This window comes from Apus apus, chromosome 15 (genome assembly GCF_020740795.1).
Source record: "Apus apus isolate bApuApu2 chromosome 15, bApuApu2.pri.cur, whole genome shotgun sequence".
NCBI lineage: Eukaryota > Metazoa > Chordata > Aves > Apodiformes > Apodidae > Apus > Apus apus.
In genome coordinates this window covers 6,457,780-6,482,083 of record NC_067296.1, presented here as the reverse complement: position 1 = coordinate 6,482,083, position 24,304 = coordinate 6,457,780, and the positions used below count along the sequence as shown (strand labels likewise).

Here is a 24,304-nt window from a genome sequence, read left to right as displayed (position 1 = left end):
GATAAAAAAACCAACAACCTAAGAAATTAACTAAAGGAGCCTGAGCTGCCTGCAACATGTAAAGTTTAGGGTTTTTTTAAACTGATTTAATATTTCAAAGCACCCTAGAGTAATTACCACAAGGAACTGGATTCAAGTGTCACTGTTAAACAGTCAGTTTCTCTGAAGAAAGCAATCCTGTCTTCTACAGGGCATATTTGTTCCTGTCTTCAGCCCTCCTCTATGTCCCTTTCTTTGTACCAGCACAAGCACTTTTTCAGCACTGAGGCAAATCAGATCGGCAAACTGTTAAAAAACTATACACCTTTTACAACAAAGTAAGTTGTTTTTCAGCTAGAACAGCAACCTGGGTTGTGGGGAGCTGTATGCAAAGTGGCAGTTCCAGCTCATGTCATCTTAACATGTTTGCTGGGTAACAGCACCAGGATGGGTTTCATGGTTTGAGCAGATCTCAGCCTGAGATGCAGTGGAAGAGGGCAGCCACACCTCATGGGGAACAACTGGCTGGATCAGGTCACTGGCCCTGCACATTTGGACCAACTTGGCTTGAACCAGAGCAAGGGAAGTGCCAGAAAGGCTCAGTGACACAGATCTGCCCTTCTCAGCTGCAGCTTCAAGTTAGCTCAGCTTATAGTGCTTCTGACAGCTCACTGGAGGAGTAGCCAGTGCTTGTATGTTCACATCCTCATTGACTGCACAGTAACTGCCCCTTCTAGAAAGCCCTGGTGCCACTTTGTTTCTGTATAAGAAATCCAGAGAAGAGCTGAACACCTTAACACTTCAGTCAGCTCAGCTTCATTTCATTTCATTTCCCACACAGACAAGCCATTAGCAGCTGAGAACTATTTCTGAAACAACAAACCTCCCAGGCAGGAGCTTTTCACAGGATTTGAGATATGCTCTTAGCACATGAATTTTTTTGTTCACTCAGAGTGCACTGATTGAGATAAAACCCAAATTAATGTTTTAATCAATGCCTGAACCAGGCTCACCTGCTTACAGGCCACTGGAGCTAAAGGACCTAACTCTACATGTGCCATTTCAGTGCATTGCAAAGTACAAACCAGCATTTCAGTGACAGCAAAAAAATCTTTCAGGTGTTCTCTGCAGAAAGAAAAGCCTCTTCCTGACCTTCATGGTTTTCTGTGCTATTTATGCAACAATTTTTTCGTAAGAACTAGACACAAAGACATAAAGCTCTATATGAGCTCTGCACATTTCATTCTTGTGCCAATTACCATGACTCTGCAGGGAAAACTTTGGGAAATGCAGATGTAGTTGCATAGAAGATTTTACATACATGACGATCTAACTTAGGTAATAATAATAATGTTTGGTTGCTGTTTTGGTAAAAGTTTCTACCAGTGACAAGGATCTGGCAAGGCAAGTCCACAGTCCTCACTACTAAGCCCATCCATTACAGACTGGGCAGTGGGAAACCTTTCAAACTGGTTTTGAAGTGGTTTGGCCACACCTGTACCAACTGGCTGGCCAAATCACATCAGAAACTAGTCTGACTGGAGTTCAACCTGATTTTAGCTGTAGTTCCCAGGACAATTCAGAACTTAGAACACTGAGGGCTTCCCACTGGGCCCAGGCATATTAAGAAGAGAAAGGAGACTCTGTGCCTAATACATGCAGACAGCATGGAGCCATGGAGGGGAGAGAGCACATGGCTCAGAATGTGATTTTACATCACTGACCAGCCCCCTCCTATTTTCAAACAGCTGGGGAATACCTGACCTGCAGCCTCCAGCCTGGAGATCCCTTACCTTAGATCTTGACCGTTATCATCTGATGACACATCATCTATGTGGATCTGGTCGCAGTCCTGAGAAGTGTATGAAAAAAAAAAAAAAAAGACACCAGTAAGTAAATGCTTTGAAAAAATTTTGAAATAATGTAATAAAGAATTACTTGAAGGGTAATATTAAGGAGATAAAATATTACATATTGCTAGTATTGTCTGGCATAGTCTAGCCAGTTAATTGTTAAGAACAAGTTGCACAAAATATGAATAGCCAGTGTGTGTGTGTGATTTGCTGTTATCTAAGGGCACAACAGCTTTTGAATAATACAGTAAGTGAAACTCCTTCCTATGCAGACAGGAGGGAGAGAGATGCTTGTGTTTCAGCCAGGAAAAGTGTTTTTTAAACTTTGTGTGCATGATAAGGCAGAGATTTGGCAGCCTCTCACGCCATGAGAATACTGCTTTGGAGGTGCATGCCCACATAATTATGAGGAGAGAAGATCTTTCCCAAAGAAATTTCCAGAGATGTCTGTCCTGATTGTGTTTTCCCAGTTTGTCCTGAGGGGGCTGATCTTCCTTTGATGTGTAGGGAGCTGGGCTGAAGCACTGAAGGCAGCACCCTTTCATAGCCCCAACCACAATGTTAAGGAATAGTGTGTGTCAGTCATGAGGAAATCTATCCACAGGAAATTTAACCAGAATATATACTTGGAGCCCAGCCTGCATGAAGTATGTACTCTAGATCTTATCTTCCAAAATTCTTCATTGTTTGAATGGTGGAGGCCCTGCCTCAAAAATTTGAGAAATGTTATTTCTTTGATTTCTGTCCTAGCCTTAGCATTAAATTAGAAAGAAAAAAATCATGAGGCTTGTCCCACCACCTCAAATCTCCCTTCTCCCTACCCCTTGCAGGAAGAAGAAAACAGAAAGCCTTCATACTGATGAACACTGTATTTTGTTCTGGTTGATTTTTCAACAGAGGTAAAAGCACTTGGTACAACAGGACTCTGAAGTCAGAAAACTGCAGCTAACCAAGGTACAGTTATTCTTCACTACTTCAATATTCTGTAAACCACAGATTTATCTTACCTTCCTTACACAATTATGAGCTTTATGAATTACTTGAAACTAGCCCCTTTAAAAAAATATTAAAAAATTCCCAAACAAGGAATCAAAATTGCTATCAATACCAAAATGTCAGAGACAGTTCTTGCCCATGACAAAGGAGATTTTCTGCAGCATTTGGTTTATAATTCTCAAAATTGCAATTTTATCTTTTTCTTATCAGTGCTCTTATCAACCTATCACTGGGCTGTGTATTTCTGTATATAATAGGAGCCAAGTGGCTGAACAGCAGGACTCTGCTGGCTCCTCTCTCTCCTCCACCCCCATAATTTTTTTAAGGCCTGTCCCAATAGCAGTTGTGAGCCATGCTGGGATAATACTGATGCAGCCCACTCCACTCCAGTTGTATGATGCAGGGCATTAAGTCAGGGGAAAGGTATTTCTGGAGGGATCTGTTTTTCTCATTTGTGAATGAATTATTCTGTACACTGAAGTGTGACAACAGTAGCTATCACATTTCTAACTTAATAAAATACCATGACACTTGGTGAGACGCTACCTCATAGTCCGCCGGCTGAGCCGATCGTGTTACTGGGTGAGACAAGGGGAGCTGCTCAGAGCTACAATGTGGACCAGGTTTTACTGCTTGGTTATGAGACTAATTTTTCATTCTTGCAGAATTTCCTTGAAATCTCAGTGAGTAGGGAATCAAGGCAGGATATCTGGGCTGCTGAAAAGAAGGTCCAGATTGTTCAAAGGTCTGTAATGGAGACATATCCCAGTTTTCACATCTGCTGACTTTTTAAAATGATACTCTAAGATCTCAGAGGTATATGATCTGTGGCACATACTGCCTGTAACTGAATCAAACGTGTAAGGCCCCAGGCAACTTTTGCAGCTCTGGGAACTGAACTGTTTTTACTGGTGTGATATCTCTAGGTCAGTCTGTGCTACACAACCTGCTTCCAGGTGGGACCAGACCCTTGTACCCACAGGCAAAGGAGTCTGAGCTAATGCAGCTTTGAGATGGTACTGCGAGCTTGGAGAAAGGCTCTGCTGCCTCCTTGTGAAACAGAAGCTGTTCTTCAGGACAACGCATGGGGAAGCTAATTCTATCTTACACTCCCTCTGAACTGTTTCCAGGCAGTCTCATGCACATATGAAAACAACTTTCAAGTGCACAGCTTGTCTATTTGTGTATCAGGGCTGTGATAGAGGTTTTTGAACATCTCATGGATTCAATGAACAGTCAAGCTTGCACCCCTCATTAGGCAGGGGGCTAACAGCTCCCAGAACACAAAACCTCCAGGGATGACTCTGAAAGGGAGTAACCTGTAAACACACTAATCCTTTTGTTTTGTTAATTCCTTATCCCCTTGTCAGTCCTTCTGACTTAATACCTGCTTTCCAGAGTGCTACACAATAATATCTCCAGAGGGATTGGGGGTGGAAGGATTCTTTAGCCAGCACTTGCACTGTGAACAAAAGTCATCTGGGAGAAAAAGCACAAACCTAGATAACTCAGAGTTTGTATTCTAACTTCAGTGTGATCTGTAACCTTGGGCAACTCCTTTTCTTCCCGCTTTTCCAAAAGGGAACAGAGAAATACCTCCTTTCAAGTAAATATTTGCTGATAAATTGTGCAGTAAGATCAGAGCCCCTTGTACACAACCCCTTGTATGGCCTATACTTGCAGTCCATAGGGATTTAATCTGCCTGTACTGCTCTAACTGCAACCAGAGATGATGCAGCCAACAGGCACCTAAGTGCTACATGAGTGGCTGAATTAGGGTGGCAAAACCACACTTATACAATTTCAGCATGTGGCTCAGCAAGCACAGGCTTTGCTTGCCTGGGTTCTGTTGCTAACAAGCTGCAGAACAGGGCATTGCTTGTGCCACTGCATGCCCTGGAAGTGCAACAAACCGTGGCTGTCCTTGTCACTGTTTGGTGCCTTGATGCTTTGCTCCAGGGCAGGCGTATCACTAAGCTGTGCCTTAACAAGCATTGACCTTCCCCTCCCCACCCTCAATGAGCTGGAAAAAAGTCCAGCTTCTAAGCTGTTCAACTCCAAAGTTATCTTGCTGACAGAGAAGCCCTTTCTGTAAAAAGGCTGAAAGTGTTTGGTAGGAATCTTTAGCCAGTCACCCACCTGCCCTGAGGACCAGTGACCAGGCTCCTTCTATCCAACTAGCCTGGGGTGTGGGGTGACTCGAATGGGAAACTGGCCCCAGAACTAGGCTGCAGCACTAAGAGAGGGTGGGTTAAAGCAGATTATCAGAAGGGATCTGCTGGTTTGCCTCTTCACACATCCAAGATTCCCACTTCCAAGGATAGCAGGAAAACTGCATCCAGCCAATGCAGCCAGGAAACAGTTACCTGCATCCCCTCTGGGCAAAACCTGAAAACAGAGAAGCCCTGGCTAATGACAGTCTCAGAATAATCTTTTTGACAGAAAAAAGGGATTTTTCCAGTTCAGGCTCTTCATTCAGCCTTTTTAATTTTTTTGCTATGATGTGAAGTCATCCTCACCAGCCTAAGGAGGATCACACGAATGCTAGTAAGGGCTGTACACACCTTGCTGTATCTATGGACATTATTTCATCCTCATCAGGCACTCTGAAGGAGTTGTCCAAAAGGGCTTTACATCCTGGTAGCACCTTCTGCTCTGCAGCCAGCAAAATAAAACCTGATTCACCACTGAAGATGGTCAGAAATGGTTTCAATGTCGTGTCTTTTAAGTTTTTGTCCTGTACAGGCCCATGCTATACCACATGATGGTGCTAATGTATATAGTAATGTTTGTGGGCCTAGAATTGAATCAGCTTCTGTGCTTATTTTTTAGCAATTTACATTTTTAAGATTATCATTCACTGCTTTTTTTAAAGCCTAACACTTGGTCATGTATGGTCCCTAGATATTGCTTTGTGAATACTCAAACCCAACTTTCATTAATCATCCTAAATGAAAGAGTAGGCTGGTTAACAAACAGATATGGATGACTCTGTTACCAATTCTTTCAAACTGAAATGGCTTTTTTTGGCAGGTGAAATTTTGTAAAGAACTTCTCTTGAATTCTCCCTTGTCCCTCATTTATTTCATTGACAAGGCTCAGACTACATGGTTTAGTTTTGCTTTGAAGAAAACTTTGGTTAGTTTCTCTTATCAAGCATATGTGAAAAGGGAAAACTGAATTTTTTTTAGTAGAAAATGTTCTTCTCTTTCCAGCTACCTGGGCCATGCATCATCACTTGGAATGCTCAGTGTATTTATCTTAGTGCTGGACCTAAGACAAAATGGCCTCACAATGCTGTCTCTGCTTATTTCTGCTCTGGCTAGCTGGAACACTACTTGTATCCAAAGTTTTTCATTTTTCTCATGGTTTTGAGCCATCCAGGTCTAGCAGCAAGCTGTTCTCACCCTTAGGTGCCTATATCCCTTTATTTCCTCTGCTCTGGCAAGTCCATTAAGGCTCTATTGACTCATTCATTCAGCTGCCAGCTTTGTGTTTCTCCATTTTTTAGTAAAAGCAGGTAAATTGATAAAATAGCCTAGGAAATCAGCAAAAATGGCTTCTTTTTTCTGATGCAGCAACTGAACAGCACTAGTAACATAAATGTTTTTCTTTATCATCATAATAGCCCAAACTACTTAGAGACAAACTCCCTTAATAAGTTGCTGAACAGATGTGTCCTGTAGCACTTGACCCTTTTTCTGTGTTGGTAACAGAGCCTCTGTACCCTCATCACCAACTCCCTCTTTAAAAAAAGCCAAAAGAGGAAAAATCTGTCAGTTCAGGTGCCTCCCACCACTTGTCTTTGAAAGGAAATTAAAATTCTCAGCAAGTGAAACCTCAGACTGTAAGGAGACAGGTGGCAGAAAAGGATCTACCTCCTGTAATGCAGAGGAACACAGTGGAATTAAGCAGTGAAGGAACTAGAAGTTCTCACAAAACTCATCAGGCACAGAGAAAGTTCTCTCATTTCATCTGGCACAGAAACAAATCCTTGCTTTTTTGAGTGAAGAGAAAGCCCACAGGAGTCTGCCCAGGGATGCCCATGTTTTCTCCTCCAAATGCCTCCAAGCAGTACTCTGACTCCAAGGTGCCCACAGCACAAACCCTATCTTACCTTGTATGTAACTCATTCAGATTATTTCTACTGATTGCAAACAAATTTTCATAAGTGCTGTACAGCTGTTTCTCAGCTGGTGACAGAATTATGCTAGCATCACTTAGCTTGAATTTTACTGTATATTCAAGAGAATTTTTGCTTTGTATGAGGCACAATCAGATCTAGCCATGGCACAACTCCCACAGTTTCATCCTGCAGTGTGCCTGAACTTGAGCAGATCTCCTGTCTGTGTGTGCAAACAGAGCTCCTTTGAGAACAAAGACCATTTTTAACATTGATTCATAGCTAATTGCCACCTGCCCCATAGGACCTATGCTAATTTAGCTTAATAAAATTATTAAATAGCAGATTTCAGGAGAAGCAGCAGCAATGTCCTCATTATTAGATTTAGTAAATCTGCCAGGAGCCATCATTGTCACCGTGTATTTAGAAAAATCTCGTTAGCAGAGTGAGGATGTCAAAGGGACATGTGAAGTGTGCTTCCAATAAGCCATCTAAGGCCCATATCTTTGAGGTCAAAAATTAAAGTTTCTTGGCCAGAAAAACAAGTTTGTAGACCAGATGCAAATGATTAGATGTTAAATAAAATAAGCATCTACATACCTCCAGGTCATTAAAGAACAGATGTGTATCTGCAAGGTTGAAGATCATTTCTTCCATCATCAGACCTATCCGCACAGACGTTGTCGTGTCCTGTTAGGGGAAAATCAGGGTTTTTCATCATTTTGATTTTCTTTTCTTTTGGAGGGGGAGTGGAAGATCTTAGAGCAAACATAGGATCTACACAATCCTGTTTTTTAAGATATGTTCATGAAAGTAATTTTATCTCCCAAGTGTATCTTAACGTGATTTTCCCATCCTTTCTTTTTTCTCCTAGATAATCAAATTCAGTTCTTTGAAGGATGTCTAGGCCTTGCCTTAACCAATAATAGCCCACACACTTCAGATGATGTAACAAGAGCCTTTAAACACATCAGACTCTATAAAAATTGTATCAGTAGGTTGTCCCATAATTTATTTCCAATAGCATAATTAGCTAAAGGTTAGGGGATAGTTACAAGCAAGAGAGTCCACAGAGGGTAATCCTTTCCTGACTTTGTCCTTCAAGCCAGCTGTGGAAGGTCAGCATTATTTTATTTTAATGTCAAACAGCAACTTGGTGAGTGAAATCTGAAAACAGAACCTAGGACCTCAAACACAAATTTAGCCTCTTTCTCTATAGGGTGTCATTCTTCAGCACACATGGCTTAGGTCTTTCCTGCCATGCTAACACAGGTGGTAAGTACAGAACAGGACAGAAAGGCAGACGTGTTGCTCCCAGAGCCCAGAGTGTGATAATACAGTATCTACTGCAACCCACCTGCACCTGGGCAAGAGATGCAAGAGCAGCCCCACTGCTGCACAGCTCTTCAATCCCCACTGAATCTACCTACTTATTTAAAAGCATCAGCAGATTTAAAACAAACCCATCCTACCAAGCATGACAAAAAGGCTTGTCCAGGTATGACTATTCCTGCTTAGGACAGTGTGCTCTGCAGTGGTACAAAGCATGCTTGCAGAGCCAGAACTGTAGCCATAATGGCAGTTACACCCAAATAACTACCTTGATTTAAAAAAAAAAAAGACACAGCACATTAAAATGCTGGATGGGTTCACCTGTCATTCTAGCTAGTATTAGAAATAGTGACATGCACCCAATGCTCCTGTCTGTGAGGGCTGGCTGGCTGTCATGGCTTGCTCCTGCTGCCACTGCCTTGTACCTGCAGCCCCCTGCCTGGCCAGGGGTGGGTCTAACTCAGCCCTTCCCGGACAGGGCCTCAAACTGCCTCCCAAAAGGGAAGGACACGATGCAGAAGCTCGGGCTGCCTGCGGCATTCAAAAAACACGCTTTTTTTACAATTTAGAGAATGTGAAAATGCACATGCCAGCAGTTCTGAAACAGCTTCTACACGTTCTTAAGCACATGTAAACTTTCTCACATCTAGATCCTGCTCCTACCAACACTATTGGCAAAATGTTAAGTAAATTCCCCTGGAGAAGGACTACACTACCTGCAGCTCTACTTTAGTGCCTTTAGTTGATTTGTTTTAGAAAATTAACGTTTTTCTCTGGCCTTTGCTGCCCAACTGAGACACCACAACTGCCTGTGAGAGAGTTGTCACTTCATTTCCTCACCAAGTCAGCAAGGGCACGTTTAAATCAGCCCAAGCTGACAGGTCTGCCTCTGCCTGGCCAGAGAAGCCACCCGCAGACAATCCTGTGTGACACCAGTGACTGATGCTTCTGGCTGTGGCACTTCCCCTTCTTCTGACTTGGAGGGCTATAGTAACAGCTGACTGTGTGTGCACAGCCACTTGGTCCTCCAGGCTGCCCCTTGGATGGGGGCTGGCAGCTGCATGAGTCCTACATTTCTTGGCTTCCTCCTTCCAAGCTGCCCAGGGGGCACTGGGTACAGCCTCTGCCACTCTGCTACTCTGAAACACAGTCAAGTGACCTGCTGTACCCAGTCTCAGTCAATTTTCCATGTCTCTTATGCATAAAGTCAACCACTTTTCCCATTCTCAAACAACCAACCTTGCTCCTCAACCCACAAAAGCAAAAGCACAGGAACACACGGATGAAAACACGGTTGCCAGCAGAACATTTTCTTATTCATTAAGTACTTCAAAAACACAAGCAAAAATAATCTGTGGTTAATCTGATAAACACTCAGAGCTCAAAAGCATTGTGCCTGTTCAAACTAAACAACAATAGACAAGTTGGAAAAAAAAAAAAAGAGCATTCCCACAACAGGCTTTTATTTGTAATTCATCTTCATTAGGACAGAGATCTCTCATCTTTATGTGGGTGGTTTTCCTCCACCAAAGCTACAAGCCATGCTAAAGCAGGGCAGATTTTTATGTAGACTTTGGTCTAATTTTCTGCACATTTCTGTGGAGTCATCTTATTGTATGACAGGACAGTAATGAATTAGCTGAGGAGCTCTAACAGGGAGCACAATGTTTGGAGGATGAGTACATTTCAATCAACCTTTGTGGCAGATGCTGTTGACATGGCTGGTGTATTACACGCTAACCTAATTATTACGCATTCTTGGTGTCGTTCTCTTTAATTAGAGCAGAATGGCTGTGGTTTCAGCCATGTGTGTGACTCACAAGCATTGTGCCCATCTAAAGAAAAGCTCTGTCACTCATGTTTAAACATGCTTGCTGTCCCAGAAAGAAGGGCACTTTCTCCTCTGGGCAAAAAGGAAACTTCAACAGACTTGCAAGGAACATGTCTCTGATTTGAAGCCCCAAACCTGCTCCCCTGACAAGGCACAGGGACACAGGCATAATCTGGGCATCCGACTGTGGCCCTGTGTGAACAGCACTGAATCAAATTTTACTACCCAGGTGTAGGTACACAGGGGAACTGTTTTTAAGAAAATGTGCTGCTAGGAAAAAAAATATTTTGTAAAATAGTTTTTAATGAAGCAATTTATTTTTATACATTTCAAGGATCATTAGCCCTTAAAACTCTTTCAGGAAATCTCACTGGTTGGTATCTGTCATTTATCCTCTAACATTTGTCTTTAGCTTTATTGGCATTAATCACTAATGGGGAGTAGGAAACATTTCCACAGTGTATGAAGTTACCTTCTTTTAAACTAAATAATATGGAAATTAAACTGTAGATGAGAGGGGAGAAAAAAAATAAAAATCTTTCTCTTGAGATAGAGTATGATGGAATGAAAATAAAACAGAGAAATGCACTTTACCACCCAGAGGGGAAGTCATTTAGGGAAATGATTTGGCATCACTGCTTTCACAGTATGGACATTTCCTCTATAGCAAGGCATGCTTCCAAGTCTTAAAGAGGCTGATAAAGTTAAAAGGCAAATCAGCACTCGCAGTATGATACAGATGTCTAGAGGCCCTAGGCCAGGGTTCCACTGGCAGTTATTTATATTACTGTAGTAGCTAGAGACACTAGTCCTAGACTTGGACCTCACTGTGCTAGAGGTTGTACCCACACAGAGGAAAGACACAGTGACCACAGCTTTAAATTCATGTATGAACAAACAGGAAAATCAAACTGATGGGAAAGCACCGAAATTATACAGGTATATCAATCAATGTGTTGTCCAAATTCTCTGTAGAGTGTGTAAATAATCTGAAAGAGAAATATGAAATTTATCTGAAGACGTTGGTGGAGAGCTCTTCCTAGGCACGGAAATCCTGTACCACTAGAGGTACAGGCATCAGAGCAGTGTGAGTTTAGCAGAGCAACAAAAAGGTGCCACCTTCACACTGATCTTCCCTGCTAACATGTCCTTCCATAGGAAAATGACACCATGGAGCTCTGGGAACAAGCTTCTGGGTAACAGAACTAGTCAGTCTTTTCTGATGCATGTGAAGCCCAAGGAAGAATGAACCACAGACAGCTTGAAATAAAATCTCATCTAGGAACCACTTTTTTTACAGTGAAAACAGATTAATTTAAAAACTCAAACTTGAGTGCTTGTTCAGTAACTGTAGAAGAGTGAGGTCCTACCCCTCTGCTAATCTACCAGTCATGCTTTCACAAACAAGGACAATGAGAGGCAGGGATAGAAAACAAGCAATAAACTCCTTTTGTAAATAAAAGCTCCAGCACCAGAGTGTAGCCCTGTGTGCCTCACCTCTGCCACATACCATTGTTGGAGCTTCCTTCAGGGTCGAAATTAAACAGCCTCACAAATTACTTTTAGTGCTAACCTCTGATACTTGGACATGACAGACCAGGCACTCCTGACCCTCCAACACACAGCTTTCACAGGCTTCTTCCCATTGGCTAGGGGAAATAAGCACCAGGGGAACAGTGGTCATTTTGAAGTGTTCATTCTCAAAGAGACTGATATTCCCCCTCCTCAATACACCCTTCACTCCCTCTTTCAATGAATAGGAATAGTAGTTGCACAGCTGCACATTTCTGCTTAGTGCACATCTTGAGGGAACTGAGAGGTGAAAAGCCCCCATTCCCTACCACTCCTCCATAAACAGTAAAGAATCAAAACATATGAAGAGAAGCCCTTTTTAACATTTTGGATCAAAATTGTTTGCCCTAAAGAGCATCCTTGGATGTGTCTCTTTGCTGTTTCTGTCATAATTCTGAATTTCAGCTAAGGACTTATGGGCTACTGCAGACAACAGCCACACCTTGTGAGCAGGATAATTTACACTGAAAAGGAAGACAAAAGTGTCCATTCACCCAGGGGAATGTTTTTTTCCAATCCCCATGGCATAAGCCATCTGCTCTGAATGTTGCTGTTAGGTTGGCTAGTTGCATGCACTGTTCCTAATCCTTGAACTACTATTGTACATTTGAAATGAATTGCATTTTAAAAATAAAATTTGAGTTCAGTTACAGCCTCCAAGTTAGTAACACCTTGCCTAAAATTAATTTCTATTTCTGTTCTTATTTTGAGTAACAGGATGACAGAAAACGGATAAAAGGAGCTTGTGGAGAAGCCTTGAGTCTGTCTTTGCTTAAAGATTATTTCCACAACAACTAGAGGTGAGCAAAGAATAAATACTTTCCTGTGGCAGCAGTGGGTTACAGTGGGAAGTTAGGTGTGCTCACTCCATGTGAAACTCCTAGACCCTTTTTCAGAACCTAACCTACACAGAAGCTGCACTGCTGTATCTTCACTACTAAAGGTACTGGCATCACCTACACAATGTGTTGCAGCCACACCTCAAACTGCCCTGTCAGCATCCTCCCAAATGGCTCTGGATTAAAACCTTCTTACCACTGCTCTCCTGAAACACTGAAATTGCTTTTCATAGACTGCTTATACTTGCCCTAGAGTATGCATTTAAAAGACATGTATTTGTTAATACCTGCAGCTACTACTAATCCAGTTGGCTGGATGTCCACAGCCAGCTCTCCCCTCTTGTACACTACAGTTTTGAAAGGAAGAGAGAAACAGACTTATCTCTGGCAATCTCTCAAGTGCAAGTCACTCTCGCCTCCAATTCTGGCTCCAAAGCCCATTCCAAGCCTCTGCCTTGCAGGTACCCTGTTCAGACTTGCAGGCCATTAGCAAAGGGGCAAATCTGGCTCCTTTCAGACAGATAACAAATCAGCTTGTTGTCTGACTCTGCTTCTATTTAGCAACGTGCCAATTAACCCGACATTCAAAACGTTAGGACAAAGTCATTCTGAGCATGGATCTTGGATTCAGGCCTCCCCCCTGCTTAAAAAAACCTTAAAGCCTTAGTATTTAAAATTAATCAGTCTCTTTAAATCCCTGCCAAATACCTGTTTATGCCGTGAGCAAATAATTACTTTTCTACAAGGAAGAAAGTATTAATTAAGAGTATTCATCGGACTCCTATTCTATCGGGTTTATTTGCCACAGGTGTCAGCCAGAGGTGAGAGACGGATTAGTATACAATCAAGGGCTTTCTAAGTTAAATCTCCTCCTTGTGTTTAGCTGTTAATAACAAAGTTGTCACCAAAAGAAAGAATTTAATAGTTTTAATTGGGTTTAATTACTTGGAAAATGGACCAGCTTGGTTGTAGTTTAATAAGAACAACAACAACAACAATAATAATTTTAAAAAGCAAAAATACAAATGCCTGGGCCACATGTTTGAACAAAAAGAGTCTGTGAGAATAATCATTTTTTGGTTGTAAAATTTATACCTTGATCAGAATTTAAGACATGAAGAAGGCTGATTAACCATGTGAATCAGTTCTAGTTCAACTAAGTCCACATCTTTTTGAGGAAGAGAACACATGTAGCTCTTTTGTTACACTTCAGTAGCTTAGCCTGCAATTTTATCTTTCTAATAGAAGCAGGTAGAGCTAGACCTAGCTTGTCAGAGCTTTTCATCTGAGAGAATGGATATTGGTCAGAAAAGCTGTATTGAGTAACCAGAGTAGCTCAGGAGCTGAAACCCGTTTTCAGAAGTGAACTTCCCTAAGTGACTGCACTTCAGATTTTAAAAAAAGGATTGTCCTTTTTCCAACAGAATTACTCAGCTTTTCACACTAAGCTTTTTTCCCCTAAAAATGACGACATATTGTTTTACCTAAACAATTATATATCCAGGCTTATTGGACAATCTATCAAATTTAAATTAAGCGTCTACAGTCATCATAGGATGACATTATGAAAAATCCATGCTAGACAGAGAACAAATACAATTTAATCCCTTTTCTTCAGATACCTTTTCATATTCACTTTATCATGACTTGAGAGGTCCTTCTGAAGTATTGCTTATTATTTAGAGATGGACTTTCTTTTTACTGGCACGTATCTGTTTGGCAATGGTTTAGTTGGAAATCATTCCAATAAGCAGATGGGCACGTCACTCACTGAATCCTCACATTCAAGAGCACACAGAGGTTGAAAAGGTTATCCTCCCTCTCTAAATGAACTATGCTTAGAAACAAGCAGTAATGACTACATTATTTTATCCAGTGTCTGAAACAGATTCCTGTCCTGTGGGAATACTGTACTTAAATACAGGTTAAAAGCTGGGCCACGACACTTGAGAACAAATGGAAATTATTTTTATTTAGTAATATAGAAGGTTCATGATCAAAGATCTACAAATAATTTATTTTTACCATATAGGGCATAAATGTCAAAAGAGGGAGTGGAATTTAAACCAAATATGTCTTCATTCTGCTCCTTTCAACACAGGGAAAATCACTGTATTTCTGTATGTAAGCCCCTTGGTAGCTCTGTGAAAAATACAGAACTCCTGGAAAGCTTGGTGGAAACACATCAGGGTGTGATGCAGCACAGCTACATATTTTGCACATGCAGATTCCTGATGGGAGTTACGTCCCTTTGGTTTTTTAAACTATTTTTCCCTTAAAATCAAGTCATGATTCAGCAACACTGCAAAACAGGTTCCCTTTACTCATCCTTGTTTGACAATCCAGCACTGTTTCTGATCTATATTTTATGGAAAAAGTAACCCTTTAATACTTCCAAACGCCACACATGCACTTTGCTTAGAAAACCCTCTGCTCACATAAGCTCTACTACAAGAGGTTACATCTACTCAAGTTCAGAGCACGTCCCGTGCCCACCACCACCTAGGCTGTTGTGGAGCTGGTTTTGCTATTTCTGCTGCTGCTTCTCATCAGCCAGTACAGATGATAAACACAGATGTTTGCTCCTGAAATACACATTTAAAATAGTCAAATGGCTGGAATTATTTACTCCCTTCTCTCCAATAATGAACTAATAATTGATATAGCAGCATGTCTAAAGTAACAGACTTTTTTATTACCTGCAGTGATTGAATGCTTTTTTAATTTAACTTAAAAAGGCATTAAATACAAGGTTTAGCCTCCAGTGGGTAAAAAAATCTCCAACTTCCTCAGAAAATCCTTTCCAAATTGTATTCATCTTGACTTAATCCATGATCTACTGAGTGAATTAGGCTCTATTTGTTTTGAAAATCTATTTTATGGAGTTCCAAGGACTGTGTTTTCCTTAGGAAGGGCTTATTCTGCTTTTCTGATGAGGATGCCTGCTAGCAGCCCTCAGCATAGGCCTCTGCAGGTTTTTAACATCCCAAGGTGCCCCACACATATGACTAACAAAATGTAAATAAACACAGCTGAGCCAGTAAGAAATTGGAAGGTTTTCTCATTAAAGAAATAAAATAAACAGATGTCCTTAAGCACTTTGGCTCATGTTTGTCAAAGGAATGGAAAACTCTCAGATGTTTGAACAGCAGTAGTGATATAAGGCCACATCTCAAGTGAGAGAAGAAGAAAAAAAGCAATGCCATGGCACTTAGAATTAACTAATAGTTCTCAAGGGAGGGCGCTTTTGATTTGAACCTTAGCAACTTCTACAAATAGTTTTTAACAGCCGAGCAATAAAATGGGGTTTTATTCCTTCTCAGTTTGTAAAGTAGTAAAGGACAGATTCAGCCATTAGAAGCATGAATCACCATCACATTTGATTAAATCCCTATGGTGTTTCAATCAGGTCCTGGCTTTAGGGTCCTGCGAGAGAACAAAGCAGGGAAAAGCACAAGCTACTTGAAGCATTCAATGAAAGCAGGAAAGAAAAAAAAAAAATCCACCCTAGGATTTTAAAAAGATCTCTAGTAGAGCCAAGAAGGAACTTTTCAATGACTTTTTTTTAAATTGAAGATTATAATAAGCTTCAGGGAAAACTTTCTGTAGGAACATATAACTGCTAGTGAAACTTTTGAGGAATAAGGTTTCTTAAATCCACATAATTTCTAGTGAGAACAAGACGGTCCTGTTCACAGACAACACACAGCAGCTATGACAATTCCTTGAAATGATAGAAAAACATGTTTATGTCCTGTCCTCAGGCTGGCCAAGCAGCAATTTTAGCTGCTCTGTCCAAAAGGTCTCGAGACCTGCTATGGTTGGAGGAGTCTGTCCTTGTCCTTCTCATACCTGTGTCACTGCATGTCCCTTATCAGAGAGGCAGAGCCCGTGTTCACACAGGCTGCATATGCCTGAGTGCCTGCCCTGCCTCCACCTCACTGCTACCTGCCTGCTTACAACTTGTGTAAACCTCGTGCTGCCACTTCTGAAATGCAAAAGCAATAAAAAACCACAGCTATCATAGAATAACAGCCTCTGCATCAATCAAGTTTCTACATTAATCAAAATACTACAAGGCAAACTGCAAGTCCCCAGTGAAAGCAGCCAGAGAGGCCACTTTAGGCAAAGTGAGCACACAGTCCAGGCTCAGAGGGACACAGGCAAAGACAGGCCATCTCAACACCTTTCAGCTAAGGTGAACTAAAATCTAGAACATGACTCCACATGACTGTGATTTAAAGCTGGGACATGATGTGCTTTCTTAGTTTTTGCAGCATGTTTTTTCTAAATTCAAGCCAATTCAAGATGCGGTACAATCCCAGAAATTGCTGTCCATCTTACAGGAAATTCTGTAGATTGTAACTTCCTGGTATCAGCAGACATTGTCAGATTACTGATAAAGCTCCAACACAATTCAGTAATTTAGACCATCCCATATGTATTCAGTTCTTTAAGTTAGTGCTAAAATAAAATCCTTTCCATTTGGTTGCAGGATTTCAGAGCAACTGGCATGTAAAGCTGAATTTTAACTCCAGATTTTACTTCAAACAGAATTCATTTTGACACTAAAATCTCAAGGAGGAACACACATTCTGGAAACAATGCAAAATATTGAAAAAAAGGTGTTAGTGTCAGACATAACCCTTAGCTAGGGAAAACAACACACCCAGTGCTCCCTATTTTTTTGACACTACTCCTTCAAAAAGCATGGGAATGAATCTGGACTTCTGATTTAATTTCTCAGACTGAAAAAGTTTCAGAATTTTGTTTTTAATGCTTTCTCAACACAGGTTATGGTAACAAACTTGCAAATACCTTAGTCAGGGAAAGGTGAGTAGACTCCTGATGTTTTTGGTTAGGAGAGCTACAATCTCTTTTCATTGTGTCTGAATTAATACCACCAAAAGCCTTTCTGTATTGCACCCAGCTGCTTTGAACAAATGGCCAAAGCCCTTTGTCTTTTACTCAGCTGATGGTAAACCCCAGCAGCAATGCTCTGCATTTTGACTATTTTTTCCCATTCTGTTTAGTCAATGATTTGGTGGGCAGATCTTTGCAGACACAGTAAAGACCGCAGCCACCTTCCTGTGGAATGGGACCTCTCTTATACATGCCTGAAGGGATTAAAAGGGCTGGGTGGACAGTACTTCGAGCTATAATGGTGGTCTACATCTGTTGTGGTCTCTAGGCACATGGTAAATACTCTGCACCCATACAGTGATCAGAAGCCTGCAGAACAAGTTGCTAAACGCACCTGAATATAATATCCAGGGTTAACTGCCCATGGAACTAGGTTTTCTTTTCTTGTCAGAGGGCCTCCTGCTGAGAAACCAAAGGGTGGAGAGATTTCCTTGGGTCTGACAGCTCTGCTGCCCCAGTCACTCAGTGTGTTTGTGCAGGTAAGCGCCCATCCCCAGGCCAGAAGGCAAAAGGAGCCGTGAATTTGCAGGTCACTCTGCCTGCCACTGTAAAGGTCACACGGCAGCACCCGTGGGAATGAGAAAGACATTAGGAACAAATGTCTGATAACTGTGTAATCCATGGGATAGAGCAAGGAATTTGTGCAGAGGGGACAAAAAAGAAGCACCTGAGGCTGGGCTAGTCATTCATACTTCAGTCTTGAGTAAATGTTGTGGTTTAATTTCTATTAATGCTGCCAGCAAATTATTTTTTAAACACCTCAGATGAACTGTCCATGCTCTGAGGAACCTCTGAGTGTGCTGTATTCCCCTCTGGTTTAAAGTCTGTCCAAAATCCACCAAAACCTCTGGTTGTCTTTGGATCACGCCATTAGCCTGTAATACTTTTATAACACAACCAGTTCCCCTATAGGAAAGCCCTATTTAATACTGATGAAACAAATGAAGAAATAAGAACAAAAAAAAAAATCTTTCTAAAGAAGTTTCTCAAAGAGCCTGTTGTAATAAAAAAAATAAAAATTCCTGTTTGTATAATTATTTACATTTCTAGAAAGGAGAAAGCCAACAGAACTTTGTCATTTTGTACCTTTAAAGGCCTTCCAAAAAAGACAATCCCTCAAGTTTCCATTTTCCTGTTTTTCTCTCTCCTTAGTCCCTTTTGCAGGCTGCTGTTCATGAGTGCCCTGTCTTGGCCTAACTCTGCTCCCACAGAGGATGGGGACACGGGTAAGTGTGTTTGATAAATCCTTTCTTGCTCCACTCCCTGACCCCACTTCATCCCCACACTAGCTATTCTAGAGATGGCAGCTTCTACCTTTGTTCTTTGTGGCAGCCCATCAGCACTAGCTACCTCACAGGTACTTCTCTGGCAGGGCTTCTCACCTCCATGGGTCCACCTCATCTCTCAGTCCATCACCATCTGCCTCCATGCAGCAGATTCCAACCCCACTCCGTCTAAACCTGGCAGGAGATGAAGGCATCTGCTTCAGAGGTTTTATGCAGGACAAAGTCAGTCCATTAAGGGAATTCTCCCTGTGCATACTGCAGCCCCTACCCAATGCTAAGCATGACTATATAGCAGATCTACACAGTGTAAGTTTATGTTTCCTGATCCTGCCTAATTCTTTCTATTTTTTGCAAGCAGTGTGTTTGAGCTTACACCTGTATACCTCAGACTGTTCATTATGTTCCCTGGGAAAAGTAACTGCCTCAATTACCTTGTACAACACGGGTCTGAATAAATCCCTGCTTGGAAACACGTGCTTGGTTTTCAGAGGGTGCTGTTAGAAGTGTTAGCAGCATTCCAAGTGCTGCAGTAGACTTCCACACCACAAACACCATTTTATATCCTTTACAACTGTGCCCATCTAATAGCAAACAATAAATCTATCTTACTAATTACACATTCAGCTTGTTATAACCATCATAAAACAAGTACAGCTGGTAAAGCCATGAGATGATGTCAAATCATATTTCTGCTTTCTAGAGAGAAGCAGCGTGATTTTCCAGTCTCCTGATGAAGCTGAGTGTTCAAAGCCATGTGTGGAAACAGCTGCCAGCTAGGTCATCCACCTTTAATTAGGTAATGATATTGTCTTTTTTCCTACCCACTTAAAAGTGTTTGACATTCTGTAATTCAAAGTGACTTCAGTGTTTATCATTAAAAAAACTGCCTTAGGAAGAAATGGAAGCACATGGTACTGAAGCCAAAGACTAGCATTTTCTCCTTAGCAGCCAACTTCAGTCTGTTCAGCCACAGATTTACCCAAACACTCTGCATTTCAAAGGAGGTATCTAAAATATGGATTGCTAAAGGCATGGTTCATAAAACTCCATAAAAATCTGAGCTTCAGCAGCCATGTGGAAAGAAGAGCCAGTATTCTTTATGGCAAATTTCACTGACCAACACAGTGTCTCTCTTAAAAACTGCCCGAGATTCATTAAGGACACACTGCTCTAACAAAAAATGTGTTAGCTCATTCAGGCTGAAGTTAATGCTGTCTGGCTGCTTGATAGGCTCTTTCTTGCATAAGACAGACACTGAAAGAACATCCTGGTTCTATCCTATCTAGCAGCAGCTGAACAATATAAGCTTTTGAAAAACAAAGGGCTACTTGCAACATGAAAGGGAGGTAAATTAAATTTTCACATGTTAGAAGGAAATACCACAGGACATATTTATACAAATGTGTCTGAATAAAATTGGCAGCATCTGTTTGAAAAGCTGTCTCATTAGCTGCCCCCACAGTTCCTGATGCAATTTGGCTGGACAAGCAATAATGTTAAAAAAATTAAGTCTTACCTTCCCATATCTGGATGCAAAAGTTCCCGTGAGTAAGGAGTGAAAAATAATTATGGTCTCATCCAAATCCCACACAAACACACGCTGTGGTCACAGACAGGGTGGTAAAAAAGAAATACAGTTACATATTAAGAAATTACAAGAATTTGTTCAGTCAGGAAATATGTCCTGTTGGTCTAGAGCTTCTTAAGATCTCAAACCCATTTGGTGCTCTCACTGTAGATGCTTTGTGAAAGCAGGCAAAATGAAACATCAGGAATTTTGGAACTATGTGTGTGTTGATCATCCTGAGTCTGCCCTCCTAACAACTACAGAAATCCCCCATTGCATGTCAAGTCAGGGGAGCAAACTAGCAGACATATAAAAAGCCCCAAGGAAAAAAGAAGTACATATGAAGAACAGTTTTGAGATGCTGATAGTACAGAAATCGAGCGATTATTTTGACTACCCATGTCTGTAGGCCCCAATTCTATTATTGATTTCATTCTGGCCCTTACAACTCACTAGTCTGACGGCGGGATTTGCTAACAGATGTAACTGTTTATCTTTACTGCATTTACTAAATTAAAGTTCTTACCTCGATCTCACTGTCAGCAGAAGGGGAAGGATCATTGCTTCTTTTTGACCGGGCTCGCACCTTGCCATCTGACCCTCTGTGATGTCTGTCTGCTTCTATATCTTTTGCAGGTGTTGAGTATTCCCCTATGATGAATAAAAGACATTTCATTGTTAACTTAAATTTTAGACTGTATCTTTATAATTAAAGCATGAGACCTTTTAATGAAGAGCACCAGAAACACTGGGAAAATACCATCAGAAAATTGTACTCTTCTCAGGTCAATAGGGGACATTGTTAGAGAAATAACTTGCAACTCCTCTAAGATTCGTTACAATTTCAAAAACCACCAGGACTGCCTGTATAAAATTTTAAAATGGATGTGTCACTTCAAACACCTATCACCTTTTTCATTGAAAAAAAAAACAACAAACAGCTTTTTTAATTTTAGCCCCTGCTTTTCCAGTGGGAAATTAGAAAGGCAAAGGAACCAAGACCAATTTGACTTCTGAAAAAAAGTTGTTGTTTTTTTAATTTGATGGATGCTCATCATTAATACACTTTCAACATCATCTTTTATTTAAAAATACTGTATAGCCATATTCCATTTCACAGAGGACAGTATTTTAGAAACAACTGAGAAGAGGTAGTCAAAAGTGATCTTCCTTGTATAAAGTATCTGTTTTGATTGGCTTGAGTTTAATCAACCTGTTCAGATTTCACTTACCTTGTTACAAATCCTTTTCAAAAACATTTTTCATTTCACCTTGCTATGTTGTGGGCTCTCCAGCTTCCTAGAATAACCATATTCTTCTTCAGAGAAGCTTGGATTGTCCCTAACAAGTCTTTTTGAAATCACCCTTTCTCAAAAAGCCTGAGATAAGATCTAAGGAAGAGAAAATCCACCAACTGCTTTTAGAGCAATCAGTGATCACTTCTGTTTAAAAACCAGTATTAGTTTATTTTTCTTCTAGAGCAACCACAGATGTTCAGATTTGTTCCTTAAGTCAACAGACCTACAATGGGTGTATACTGTGATCATCCACAAATTATGTGGCATATTCCATGCCAATGAAAACTTTAGTTGGGAAGTGATATCTGAAGATCGTACTTGAACAATACGTTGGAGACTCATAATCCATCAGTAATTCCATAAAGCATTTCAGCTTTGAGACTTTAAAAAGTAAGCACTCAAAGAGAGACCACAAATTTTGAAGCTTTTTGCATGGGATTGATCTTGAACTTTCAGCTTATACCAACAGTTTGTGTTGCTTTTTGAAGAGGGGCTTTCTCGTATCTGCTTATTTATGAATGCATGTATTCCATGTTGTTGTAAGAGATGAATATAAACCTTGATAGAGACATGGGCTAAAAAGGCATCAGACACTGAGGGTGCTCTGGGACTGTTTCAGAGTATGGCTGTTTGTTTTGATCCCACTGCCACCCATTTTAGTTTTGTATGTAATTTTTAAAGATTTCTGTACTACCTTTAGAAGAGATCAAACCTTGCATCCTCATGAAAATGACACAGGATGGTTTTACAGAGCTTGGATATTCTCATCTCTTCCCAAAAGTCTGTGTTGCACTGTGTAAGCAGAACTGTTAAGTGCTAGGAAATCTGATTTATCCATGTAAATATATGTCTATTTAAAAATTCCAACAACAAGGTTATTTTTTTTTTGTTTACAGGTGGCTGAGACTGCCAAATTGAAAACACAAGAGATGCACCTACCAGACAGTGATTCTGTGCTCTGACTGGTGATGTTGTGAGAAGACTCCTGCAGAGAGTAAGTGGAGGTTGGGATGGCTGAGGGGCTGATGCTGTTTGCAGACACGTATGGAGAGTTGTAGGAGGAGCTGTAATACTGTGAGTACTGGCTTTGAGGAAAGCTTGGATATGATGAATATTCCTTTGAGGAAAAAAGAAAAATCTAACTTCTGTGTATCTGGTTTTATATTATAAATGAGTAAGGCACCACAAAGGCAGTATCTACACATGCAGCAAGTCTTAGCTCAGGAATATTTCACTAAAGAACTATGTTCCACTCACTTCTGAAATTACATTTCTTCTCCCAAATGTATTCCTATATTATTGCAATGAACCAATCAGCAAGAGATTAGAAATCAGGAAGAGTTCTGCTTTTTATATAGCATTTTAGTTATCAGCACTGACACATTTTGTATTAGAGAGTTCAATGATTTTATATAGGAGTGAAATAGGGCAGCTTTTTGAAACAGGTTGTGGTGGAACACAGAGTCTCTGTAAACAACAAAATACTTAAGAAATTAGAAGAATAGAATGAATAATTGGGTGGGGGAAGGAGAAAACAGGCTGCATTTTCCCATCCATGATCAGCAACGTTTTTCTGATCACCTGTTAGAACAGGTCACAAAAATGAAGAAAAAAAGTGGCAATTGTTTTGCAGAAATACTCACCGTTGAGATGGTCCAACTATCTCAGCAATAACTAAATGCCTGAGTGATCTTGCCTACAGAAAAATGAACTAAAACTACAAGGTGCAACTGACCTTGGGGAGCTGAGGTATCACAAACCCCTTTGTTCTGATTTTAAGTCTCCCAAACAAACTTCATAGCATTATCCTCATATGTTCCATTTATGTGAGAAGCAGAACACTGAAATAGATTAGAAAACTTCTAATATATAGAAATATATTAGAAATATATTCTTCTAAAAACTTCTTTAATATGGAAAATTTGATCTGTTGCTTTTTGCTTTGTGACTCCTGCACTTGTCCACCTACTTGCTTTTTCAGAGAACTGTATTCATGCCCTGGGGACTGTCTTTCACCAAAAAGTTTTTATTTAATCAGAAATGCTAATTAGTCTCTGGTATTAAATAGTCTTTAGAAAGACTAATAACACTTTCCTCCTTAACAGCTTACATCTTTGTCTGTGACACAGCTATATCATTCACTTTAAGTCACCAGGAAGCTCTCAAGAACAAAGACTCAGGTTGTCATAATAACAACTGAAAAAGAAATTAGATAATTTCATTGTTTTGTCTTAAAGAATATCACAAAATAATGAAGACAGCCCTATTATTTTTACCTTTTTAGATAACTTCCATACTTCAATCAAATCCACTTCTATCAGCAAATGCTGATGTTTTTAGCCAAAACTGAAGTAATAAATAAATTGCCCGCTATTGTCATTAAAAATACAAGTCAACCATCACCTGACAAACAAGGAATTGAGATTACTGGCCAACCAAAACACATTTTCTGGGTGTGTTTGTTTGGTTCAATCTTGAAGAGCCATTTGCTACTGAAAAACATCTGTCTTGTGTATATATGCAAGCTGTTTATTTATACACACACATCCATCATGGTATCTGAAGCACGAAGCCCACAGACAGGTGTATTCTCCAAGCAGGAAGCACACAGACAGCTCAGATGGCTCAAGATTCATCAGAGCCTGCCAACGCTTCTTTCAAATTGTTCATGTTTATTACACTGTGCCAAGACAGCAGACAACAGG

The 24,304-nt window shown here is 40.6% G+C and overlaps 1 protein-coding gene across 8 annotated transcripts in view; it reads right to left on the bottom strand.

Annotated features, from left to right (window-relative positions):
* The window catches only part of EYA2 (EYA transcriptional coactivator and phosphatase 2), a 95,097-nt gene that overhangs the window by 7,848 nt on the left and 62,945 nt on the right, over nt 1-24,304 (bottom strand). For 7 of the 8 annotated variants that reach the window (XM_051633004.1, XM_051633003.1, XM_051633002.1 and 4 more), the window contains 5 exons: nt 22,539-22,716; nt 20,828-20,952; nt 20,251-20,334; nt 7,552-7,641; nt 1,773-1,831 (listed from right to left, as the gene is read on the bottom strand). In XM_051633004.1, the coding sequence (XP_051488964.1) occupies nt 1,773-1,831; nt 7,552-7,641; nt 20,251-20,334; nt 20,828-20,952; nt 22,539-22,716 (536 nt within the window). The remainder of the gene's footprint in view (nt 1-1,772; nt 1,832-7,551; nt 7,642-20,250; nt 20,335-20,827; nt 20,953-22,538; nt 22,717-24,304) is intronic. The other variant, XM_051633006.1, reaches the window with a different exon arrangement.